This window comes from Siphateles boraxobius, unplaced genomic scaffold, assembly GCF_051911475.1.
Source record: "Siphateles boraxobius isolate OS27281-9 unplaced genomic scaffold, OSU_SipBor_1 242, whole genome shotgun sequence".
Taxonomy (NCBI): domain Eukaryota; kingdom Metazoa; phylum Chordata; class Actinopteri; order Cypriniformes; family Leuciscidae; genus Siphateles; species Siphateles boraxobius.
This window is the reverse complement of record NW_027508858.1, coordinates 290,467-302,500: the sequence shown is the minus strand read 5'-3', so window position 1 is coordinate 302,500 and position 12,034 is coordinate 290,467. Positions and strand designations below refer to the sequence as shown.

The 12,034-nt window shown below is 36.9% G+C and overlaps 1 protein-coding gene across 2 annotated transcripts in view; it reads right to left on the bottom strand.

Annotated features, from left to right (window-relative positions):
* Window positions 1-11,043, bottom strand: part of LOC143749358 (L-threonine ammonia-lyase) — a 37,210-nt gene extending 26,167 nt beyond the window's left edge. The window contains exon 1 of one of the 2 annotated variants that reach the window (XM_077241885.1): window positions 10,462-11,043. In XM_077241885.1, coding sequence (XP_077098000.1) covers window positions 10,462-11,039 — 578 coding nt within the window. In that variant the 5' untranslated portion in view covers window positions 11,040-11,043. The remainder of the gene's footprint in view (window positions 1-10,461) is intronic. The other variant, XM_077241886.1, reaches the window with a different exon arrangement.
* Between the last annotated feature and the right edge of the window lie 991 nt (window positions 11,044-12,034).

Here is a 12,034-nt window from a genome sequence, read left to right as displayed (position 1 = left end):
CAGATCTAAGACTTTTTCTATGTACACAACAACAGGCTTGTGCAAAATTCAGAATTTCAGAATCGGCCTCCATTCAATTCATGAATTGGAATTTGAATTGAATTGACTCCGCCCCACAAGAAGTTGAATTTGAATGACAGGAAGTGGAATTAAATTCATGGCAATTCAAAGAAATTCCACACAGTCACACAACAGAGAATATGTTGAATCTCACACACATTCAGCGTTAGGAAGGTTACTTTGGAAATGTAATTGCTTACTGTTATAAGTTACCCGTTATAAATGTGGTTTGTATTACTTTATTTGGATTACTTTATCAATGTAAAGCAATTTCATTTTAATTTGATTAGTAACTAATTAAATTACACATTTTACCTCAGTAATACAACTAAATACAATTACATTCATTTTGTAATTCAATAACATAATTTCATTACAGTTAACTCACTCCTCAACCCTGCATACATTTTGTTCTAATATATATATATATATATATATATAAACAAATGTCCACCTAAAATGTTTTTTTTTTCTTCTAAAGATTTACCAAAGTAATTCTGGGAGTCATGTTCTATCATGTTCTATCAGTTTCTGAGTCATGTTCTGAGTCATGTTCTATCATGTTCTATCATGTTCTGAGTCATGTTCTATCATGTTCTATCATGTTCTATCATGTTCTATCATGTTCTGAGTCATGTTCTGAGTCATGTTCTATCATGTTCTATCAAGTTCTGAGTCATGTTCTGAGTCATGTTCTATCATGTTCTGAGTCATGTTCTATCATGTTCTATCATGTTCTGAGTCATGTTCTATCATGTTCTATCTTGTTCTATCATGTTCTGAGTCATGTTCTATCATGCTCTATCGTGTTCTGAGTCATGTTCTATCATGTTCTATCATGTTCTGAGTCATGTTCTATCATGTTCTGAGTCATGTTCTATCATGTTCTGAGTCATGTTCTGAGTCATGTTCTGAGTCATGTTCTGAGTCATGTTCTATCATGTTCTGAGTCATGTTCTGAGTCATGTTCTATCATGTTCTATCATGCTCTATCATGTTCTATCATGTTCTGAGTCATGTTCTATCATGTTCTATCATGTTCTATCATGTTCTATCATGTTCTATCATGTTCTGAGTCATGTTCTATCATGCTCTATCGTGTTCTGAGTCATGTTCTATCATGTTCTATCATGCTCTATCATGTTCTATCATGTTCTATCATGTTCTATCATGTTCTATCATGTTCTGAGTCATGTTCTATCATGTTCTATCATGTTCTGAGTCATGTTCTATCATGTTCTGAGTCATGTTCTGAGTCATGTTCTATCATGTTCTGAGTCATGTTCTGAGTCATGTTCTATCATGTTCTATCATGTTCTGAGTCATGTTCTGAGTCATGTTCTATCATGTTCTGAGTCATGTTCTGAGTCATGTTCTATCATGTTCTATCATGTTCTATCATGTTCTGAGTCATGTTCTATCATGTTCTGAGTCATGTTCTGAGTCATGTTCTATCATGTTCTGAGTCATGTTCTATCATGTTCTATCATGTTCTGAGTCATGTTCTATCATGTTCTGAGTCATGTTCTATCATGTTCTGAGTCATGTTCTATCATGTTCTATCATGTTCTGAGTCATGTTCTATCATGTTCTATCATGTTCTGAGTCATGTTCTATCATGTTCTATCATGCTCTATCATGTTCTGAGTCATGTTCTATCATGTTCTATCATGTTCTGAGTCATGTTCTATCATGTTCTATCATGTTCTGAGTCATGTTCTATCATGTTCTGAGTCATGTTCTTTTATGTTCTATCATGTTCTGAGTCATGTTCTGAGTCATGTTCTGAGTCATGTTCTATCATGTTCTGAGTCATGTTCTGAGTCATGTTCTATCATGTTCTATCATGCTCTATCATGTTCTATCATGTTCTATCATGTTCTATCATGTTCTATCATGTTCTATCATGTTCTATCATGTTCTATCATGTTCTGAGTCATGTTCTATCATGCTCTATCGTGTTCTGAGTCATGTTCTATCATGTTCTATCATGCTCTATCATGTTCTATCATGTTCTATCATGTTCTATCATGTTCTGAGTCATGTTCTATCATGTTCTATCATGTTCTGAGTCATGTTCTATCATGTTCTGAGTCATGTTCTGAGTCATGTTCTATCATGTTCTGAGTCATGTTCTGAGTCATGTTCTATCATGTTCTATCATGTTCTGAGTCATGTTCTGAGTCATGTTCTATCATGTTCTGAGTCATGTTCTGAGTCATGTTCTATCATGTTCTATCATGTTCTATCATGTTCTGAGTCATGTTCTATCATGTTCTGAGTCATGTTCTGAGTCATGTTCTATCATGTTCTGAGTCATGTTCTATCATGTTCTATCATGTTCTGAGTCATGTTCTATCATGTTCTGAGTCATGTTCTATCATGTTCTGAGTCATGTTCTATCATGTTCTATCATGTTCTGAGTCATGTTCTATCATGTTCTATCATGTTCTGAGTCATGTTCTATCATGTTCTATCATGTTCTGAGTCATGTTCTATCATGTTCTGAGTCATGTTCTATCATGTTCTATCATGTTCTGAGTCATGTTCTGAGTCATGTTCTGAGTCATGTTCTGAGTCATGTTCTATCATGTTCTGAGTCATGTTCTGAGTCATGTTCTATCATGTTCTATCATGCTCTATCATGTTCTATCATGTTCTGAGTCATGTTCTATCATGTTCTATCATGTTCTATCATGTTCTATCATGTTCTATCATGTTCTGAGTCATGTTCTGAGTCATGTTCTGAGTCATGTTCTGAGTCATGTTCTGAGTCATGTTCTATCATGTTCTGAGTCATGTTCTATCATGTTCTATCATGTTCTGAGTCATGTTCTGAGTCATGTTATGAGTCATGTTCTATCATGTTCTGAGTCATGTTCTGAGTCATGTTCTATCATGTTCTATCATGTTCTGAGTCATGTTCTATCATGTTCTGAGTCATGTTCTGAGTCATGTTCTATCATGTTCTATCATGTTCTGAGTCATGTTCGGAGTCATGTTCTATCATGTTCTATCATGTTCTATCATGTTCTGAGTCATGTTCGGAGTCATGTTCTATCATGTTCTGAGTCATGTTCTGAGTCATGTTCTATCATGTTCTAAGTTCTATCATGTTCTGAGTCATGTTCTATCATGTTCTATCATGTTCTGAGTCATGTTCTGAGTCATGTTCTGAGTCATGTTCGGAGTCATGTTCTATCATGTTCGGAGTCATGTTCTATCATGTTCTGAGTCATGTTCTGAGTCATGTTCTATCATGTTCTAAGTTCTATCATGTTCTGAGTCATGTTCTATCATGTTCTATCATGTTCTGAGTCATGTTCTGAGTCATGTTCTGAGTCATGTTCTGAGTCATGTTCTATCATGTTCTGAGTCATGTTCTATCATGTTCTGAGTCATGTTCTATCATGTTCTATCATGTTCTGAGTCATGTTCTTTCATGTTCTATCATGTTCTATCATGTTCTGAGTCATGTTCTATCATGTTCTGAGTCATGTTCTATCATGTTCTGAGTCATGTTCTATCATGTTCTGAGTCATGTTCTGAGTCATGTTCTTTCATGTTCTATCATGTTTTATCATGTTCTATCATGTTCTGAGTCATGTTCTATCATGTTCTGAGTCATGTTCTATCATGTTCTGAGTCATGTTCTGAGTCATGTTCTATCATGTTCTGAGTCATGTTCTTTCATGTTCTGAGTCATGTTCTATCATGTTCTATCATGTTCTATCATGTTCTATCATGTTCTATCATGTTCTATCATGTTCTGAGTCATGTTCTGAGTCATGTTCTATCATGTTCTGAGTCATGTTCTATCATGTGCTGAGTCATGTTCTATCATGTTCTGAGTAATGTTCTTTCATGTTCTGAGTCATGTTCTATCATGTTCTATCATGTTCTGAGTCATGTTCTATCATGTTCTGAGTCATGTTCTATCATGTTCTGAGTCATGTTCTATCATGTTCTGAGTCATGTTCTGAGTCATGTTCTATCATGTTCTGAGTCATGTTCTTTCATGTTCTGAGTCATGTTCTTTCATGTTCTGAGTCATGTTCTATCATGTTCTATCATGTTCTATCATGTTCTATCATGTTCTGAGTCATGTTCTGAGTCATGTTCTATCATGTTCTGAGTCATGTTCTATCATGTTCTGAGTCATGTTCTATCATGTGCTGAGTCATGTTCTATCATGTTCTATGTCATGTTCTATCATGTTCTGAGTCATGTTCTATCATGTTCTATCATGTTCTGAGTCATGTTCTATCATGTTCAATCATGTTCTATCATGTTCTGAGTCATGTTCTATCATGTTCTGAGTCATGTTCTATCATGTTCTGAGTCATGTTCTATCATGTTCTGAGTCATGTTCTGAGTCATGTTCTATCATGTTCTATCATGTTCTGAGTCATGTTCTGAGTCATGTTCTATCATGTTCTGAGTCATGTTCTATCATGTTCTATCATGTTCTGAGTCATGTTCTGAGTCATGTTCTGAGTCATGTTCTATCATGTTCTGAGTCATGTTCTATCATGTTCTATCATGTTCTATCATGTTCTGAGTCATGTTCTATCATGTTCTGAGTCATGTTCTGAGTCATGTTCTATCATGTTCTATCATGTTTTATCATGTTCTGAGTCATGTTCGGAGTCATGTTTTATCATGTTCTGAGTCATGTTCGGAGTCATGTTCTATCATGTTCGGAGTCATGTTCTATCATGTTCTGAGTCATGTTCTGAGTCATGTTCTATCATGTTCTATCATGTTCTAAGTTCTATCATGTTCTGAGTCATGTTCTATCATGTTCTATCATGTTCTGAGTCATGTTCTATCATGTTCTGAGTCATGTTCTGAGTCATGTTCTATCATATTCTGAGTCATGTTCTATCATGTTCTGAGTCATGTTCTATCATGTTCTGAGTCATGTTCTGAGTCATGTTCTATCATATTCTGAGTCATGTTCTTTCATGTTCTGAGTCATGTTCTATCATGTTCTATCATGTTCTGAGTCATGTTCTGAGTCATCTTCTATCATGTTCTGAGTCATGTTCTGAGTCATGTTCTGAGTCATGTTCTGAGTCATGTTCTATCATGTTCTGAGTCATGTTCTATCATGTTCTGAGTCATGTTCTATCATGTTCTATCATGTTCTGAGTCATGTTCTTTCATGTTCTATCATGTTCTATCATGTTCTGAGTCATGTTCTATCATGTTCTGAGTCATGTTCTATCATGTTCTGAGTCATGTTCTATCATGTTCTGAGTCATGTTCTGAGTCATGTTCTTTCATGTTCTATCATGTTTTATCATGTTCTATCATGTTCTGAGTCATGTTCTATCATGTTCTGAGTCATGTTCTATCATGTTCTGAGTCATGTTCTGAGTCATGTTCTATCATGTTCTGAGTCATGTTCTTTCATGTTCTGAGTCATGTTCTATCATGTTCTATCATGTTCTATCATGTTCTATCATGTTCTATCATGTTCTATCATGTTCTGAGTCATGTTCTGAGTCATGTTCTATCATGTTCTGAGTCATGTTCTATCATGTGCTGAGTCATGTTCTATCATGTTCTGAGTAATGTTCTTTCATGTTCTGAGTCATGTTCTATCATGTTCTATCATGTTCTGAGTCATGTTCTATCATGTTCTGAGTCATGTTCTATCATGTTCTGAGTCATGTTCTATCATGTTCTGAGTCATGTTCTGAGTCATGTTCTATCATGTTCTGAGTCATGTTCTTTCATGTTCTGAGTCATGTTCTTTCATGTTCTGAGTCATGTTCTATCATGTTCTATCATGTTCTATCATGTTCTATCATGTTCTGAGTCATGTTCTGAGTCATGTTCTATCATGTTCTGAGTCATGTTCTATCATGTTCTGAGTCATGTTCTATCATGTGCTGAGTCATGTTCTATCATGTTCTATGTCATGTTCTATCATGTTCTGAGTCATGTTCTATCATGTTCTATCATGTTCTGAGTCATGTTCTATCATGTTCAATCATGTTCTATCATGTTCTGAGTCATGTTCTATCATGTTCTGAGTCATGTTCTATCATGTTCTGAGTCATGTTCTATCATGTTCTGAGTCATGTTCTGAGTCATGTTCTATCATGTTCTATCATGTTCTGAGTCATGTTCTGAGTCATGTTCTATCATGTTCTGAGTCATGTTCTATCATGTTCTATCATGTTCTGAGTCATGTTCTGAGTCATGTTCTGAGTCATGTTCTATCATGTTCTGAGTCATGTTCTATCATGTTCTATCATGTTCTATCATGTTCTGAGTCATGTTCTATCATGTTCTGAGTCATGTTCTGAGTCATGTTCTATCATGTTCTATCATGTTTTATCATGTTCTGAGTCATGTTCGGAGTCATGTTTTATCATGTTCTGAGTCATGTTCGGAGTCATGTTCTATCATGTTCGGAGTCATGTTCTATCATGTTCTGAGTCATGTTCTGAGTCATGTTCTATCATGTTCTATCATGTTCTAAGTTCTATCATGTTCTGAGTCATGTTCTATCATGTTCTATCATGTTCTGAGTCATGTTCTATCATGTTCTGAGTCATGTTCTATCATGTTCTGAGTCATGTTCTGAGTCATGTTCTATCATGTTCTGAGTCATGTTCTATCATGTTCTGAGTCATGTTCTATCATGTTCTTTCATGTTCTGAGTCATGTTCTATCATGTTCTGAGTCATGTTCTATCATGTTCTGAGTCATGTTCTGAGTCATGTTCTATCATGTTCTGAGTCATGTTCTGAGTCATGTTCTATCATATTCTGAGTCATGTTCTTTCATGTTCTGAGTCATGTTCTATCATGTTCTATCATGTTCTGAGTCATGTTCTGAGTCATCTTCTATCATGTTCTGAGTCATGTTCTATCATGTTCTGACTCATGTTCTATCATGTTCTATCATGTTCTGAGTCATGTTCTATCATGTTCTGAGTCATGTTCTATCATGTTCTGAGTCATGTTCTATCATGTTCTATCATGTTCTATCATGTTCTGAGTCATGTTCTATCATGTTCTGAGTCATGTTCTATCATGTTCTGAGTCATGTTCTGAGTCATGTTCTATCATGTTCTATCATGCTCTATCATGTTCTATCATGTTCTATCATGTTCTGAGTCATGTTCTATCATGTTCTATCATGTTCTATCATGTTCTATCATGTTCTGAGTCATGTTCTGAGTCATGTTCTATCATGTTCTATCATGTTCCACAAAATTACGATTACAATAAATCAAACTTAATTATTTGTTCTGTGACTAGAGCTTTTAACATTCATTGCTGGGGGAAAATATTTCCTGTTAATGTAATCTGTACAAGTAGTTCAAACTAATATCATTTATAGAATATGTAATGCAATCATATCTGACATATCCTGTAAAGCTTCATTGTTAAAGCTACACTGTGTAACTTTTTTAGTTTATTCTTGGCTAAAAACACTAAGTTCTTTCAAAAATATATGTGCTCATTAATGTATATTTACTTCGTTCAAGTAATAAAGTATTCTCGTGAGTGTATAATATGCCATTGAAAATACATACGGGTGGGGGGTTCTAATGTCGGTCGCCATGTTGCCCCTCCATCTTGAAAGTACATTAGCCAAAGAGGGACATACGGTTAATTCAAGCTTCACCTTTCACTCATGGACGAGGTCGAACTGGAAGCCATGTTAATCTTGGACTACATTGGCCACCGTAGGAGTTAAAACGAAATCGGAATTGAGAGGAACAGAAACTAATATTCACTGGATGGTCATATACCTTTTCACCGCTAGATGGGGGTAAAATTCACACAGTGTAGCTTTAAACACTTCACTTAAAATATCTATATGAATTTCTTAGAATTTGTTTTGAATTGCAATTCTGCTTCCTTTAATTCAAATTCGAATTGTAATTCTAGATCCTGTTTTTGACATCAATTCAAATTCAAGAATTTAATTGGAATTTAGGAGTCATTCTCAATTCAATTCTGAATTGTGCACAAGTCTGGTACACAAAAGGCCTATTTCTCTCATATTGTTCACAAATCTGTCAAAATCTGTTAGTGAGCACTTCTCCTTTGCCGAGATAATCCATTCACCTCACAGGTGTGACATATCAAAATGCGGATTAGACAGCATGATTATTGCACAGGTGTGCCTTAGGCTGTCCAAAATTAAAGGCCAAAATGTGGCTAAAGGCTAAAATGTGCAGTTTAATCACACAGCACAATGCCACAGATGTCGCAAGTTTTGAGGGAGCGTGCGATTGGCATGCTGACTGCAGGAATCTCCATCAGAGCGGTTGCCGTGAATTGAATGTTCATTTCTCTACCATAACGTCTCCAAAGGCATTTCAGAGAATTTGGCAGTAAATCCAACCGCCCTCACAACCGCAGACCACGTTTCTGCGGTTGCGTTTATAATTTTGTTCAGTGTATATGTATAATCCAGCATAATAAATTAACTGAGTGCTTTGATCAAGGTGACAACAACACTGGAGCAGAATCTGCATCTGAAGTGGCATTTAGCTGAATTTACACAAACTGTTTAATGCTCAGAGGTGCATAAATGCAATTAAAATTGCATAGATACATTTTGATACTAAGTTCGAGCAGGCACAGAAGAGCCTTAATTCAGCAGTGTAAAATGCCTTCACTTAGGTGTCTTTACACACACCTGAATTAACACTTCTCTGTGCCTGATCACAGGTCAGTGTAAAGATATAATGCTTCATAAAGCCAGATTAAATTCGGCCAGATCTGAAACTCCTCAGCACTCAGTGTGAAGGTTTACAGTTAGACCTGCTGTAAATGCATGCATGGTCAGCTTGAACAGTCTGTATAAAGACGAAACAGAACAGAAGTGCTTCTGTTTAAATCTGGCATTAAGTGTTTCAGTGTCTCTGGTCATGTGTCCAGTTCTGAAGGCTATTAATATCTGCTGTATTCTTCCTGAGCTTTCACCTCATTCCTACGTCACAGTGTCTAATACAGTCTCTGACCAAACCTCTCTGATTAACCCTATAAAGCCTATGTATTATATTTGATACGCACATTTATAAGACCTCTAAATGATCAACATGATATTTGCACTCAATCTCCTCCAGTCCTTCTGTCTCTGATTGATAGTTTTCTCTCTTTTATCCAGTAAAAGTCTTTTATTATAATTGTACAAAAGTCCTCCTTCAGCTCGAGCTTCACGAGTCTTTCTATGTCAAGTCTGCTCTGATTTTATCAAGTAAACGTAAGAATAACTTTGATATTGTTAGTAATATTTCAGCTGGATTGAAGCAGTTTTACTTCATTATCCAAACATTATTTATAACAAAAATCATGAGTATCAAATATGATCATCAGGATTTTGAGGAAGGTTTATTTGTCCATCGGTCAATCATCATTGTATTGCATTGCATTACTACAGATCATAAAACTAAGCATTTAAATATCATCTTACTAAGGCATATTATTGGCAGATATTGATATTTATTTGCATTTTATGTAAGTTGTCTGATATACTGTTATAAAGATCTTATTGTTTTACATTACAACCATCCAAATGAATATCAGCATCTGCAGCGTATTTTTGCTCAGTTTGAGTCTCTGAATAAAACTGAGCAGTTTTTTCCTCCATATTTTCACTGTCAGACTATATGAGGCATAAAAGTTTGATTTATCAAATCTGATACTCAACAAAAACACATATGCACACATTTTTGTTTTTGGTTCAATAAACTGTTCCAATTCAAACAATTAGATATTATTTTATTATGTCAGGCTTTAATGTCATGCAGTAATAGCCTACCTCTGTTTCCTCTTAGGCACACTCTAAAAAATGCTGGGTTGTTTTAACCCAACTTTGGGTTAAATATGGACAAACCCAAACGTTGGGTTAAAAATGTAATTTAAAAATTGAACCCAACGGCTGAGTTTGTCAAATCAAGTCAAGTCAGCTTTATTTATACAGCGCTTTTTACAATACAGATTGTAAAGCAGCTTTACAGAGATAACAGGAAAATAATGCAACAAAGTTTGTTTCCAGAAGAAAATAGCGTCACAGTCCAGCTTACGTAAGTTCAGTGATGGTTCATTACTGTTGTAAAAAAGTTATTAATTTGGTTAATTTAAGTTTGTTCATATTTGACCCAAAGTTGGATTAAAACAACCCAGCATTTTTTAGTGTGTGCCTAAGAGGAAACATGTAGAGGTATTAGTGCATGACATTAACCCTGTCAAGCCTGACATATCAAATAAAATCTTGTTTTTTAATTTGGAACAGTTTGTTGAACCAAAAAAAGTTTACATGTGTGATTTAGCTGAGTATCAGATTTGATAAATCAGATTTGTATGCCTCATATAGTTTATAGAATATTATTTAGAGCAGTTTTTATCATATTCAGGTGTTTACCGTGGTAGGAAGAGGAGGATGAAGGAGAGGAAGAGTCTGAGGAAGATGTACACTAATGCCTGGAAGAGCGATAGGAAAGAGGGGTTTTCTCCGAGATGTGGGAAGAGAGGGAACTCTACGGATGAGGGTGTTTCTGCTGGATCTACAGGAGAAGGACCAGGAGCTTCGGAAGCGGGTCGATGTTCAGCTGTTTTATGGGAAGGTGAATGTGAATCACTGGATAAAGGAACGGGAGTCGCTACATGGTTTCTAGATTCATCCACATCCGATTCATCACATCTCTCAGATTCAATAGGACACTGGGAAGCATTCGGTGTTGGACACACTCTAAGGGTTTCAGATGTACATACGGTTTCCCACCTCTGCCAGAAGGGATCATATTCCTCGCTGTCATTAAAGCCTCTCCGTGTCTCTTGTGGCTGCGAGCCGTCGTTCGCAAAGTTGGCAAAAAACTGTGCTGCGAAATTCATCCTCAAGCTGATGCTCTCTGATGTGTGTGTGTATGTGTGTGTGTGTGTGTGTGTGTGTATCCAACAGTATTGTCCTCGTTCTCTGTTCTCAGACGTCCTACAGGACATTAGCTGACTGCTCAGGGTTATTTAAGACGGGATTACCCATAATCACACACTGGACTCCACCTACAGCTCTATTCCTGTATCAGACCGGGTCTAAACCCACCTCTCACGTGGTATAATCAGACACTCTAACGGGATAGATGAGGGCTTAATGCTTCCCAGAGAAAGATGACCTCAGACTCGCGTCCAGAGGAAAGTGTCCCCCATAAGACCTCAAGCCCTGACCTCTAGGACAGGCTAAATCCTTTTCAGACAGGATCACAGATCACCTCTGACTCCACCCGCATCATTTACGCTGCTATAGACTTTACAAGACTCAAGTAGGTCTGGACGTGAAACAAAAATAATATGATAAATAAAGCAAGGGTGTTGTGTGTAATTGCTGGGGTGTTGCTAAGGTGTTCTGTGTGGTCGATAGAGTCTTGCTGGGGTTTTCTGTGTTGCTAGAGTGTTCTGTGTGGTTGCTAGAGTGTTGCTAAGGTGTTCTTTGTGGTTGCTAGAGTATTGCTGGGGTTTTCTGTGTTGCTAGAGTGTTTTGTGTGGTTGCTATGGTGTTGCTAAGGTGTTCTGTCTGGTCGCTAGAGTATTGCTGGGGATTTATGTGTTGCTAGAGTGTTCTGTGTGGTTACTAGGGTGTTGCTAAGGTGTTCTGTGTGGTCACTAGAGTATTGCTGGGGATTTCTGTGTTGCTAGAGTGTTCTGTGTGGTTGCTAGGGTGTTGCTAAGGTGTTCTGTGTGGTCGCTAGAGTATTGCTGGGGTATCTGTGTTGCTAGAGTGTTCTGTGTGGTTGCTAGGGTGTTGCTAAGGTGTTCTATGTGGTCGCTAAAGTATTGCTGGGGTGTTCTGTGTTGCTAGAGTGTTCTGTGTGGTTGCTAGGGTGTTGCTAAGGTGTTATGTGTGGTCGTTAGAGTGTTGCTGGGGTTTTCTGTGTTGCTAGAGTGTTTCTTGGATGTTCTGTGTAACTGGGGTGTTCTGTGTAGCTAGCATGTTACTAGGG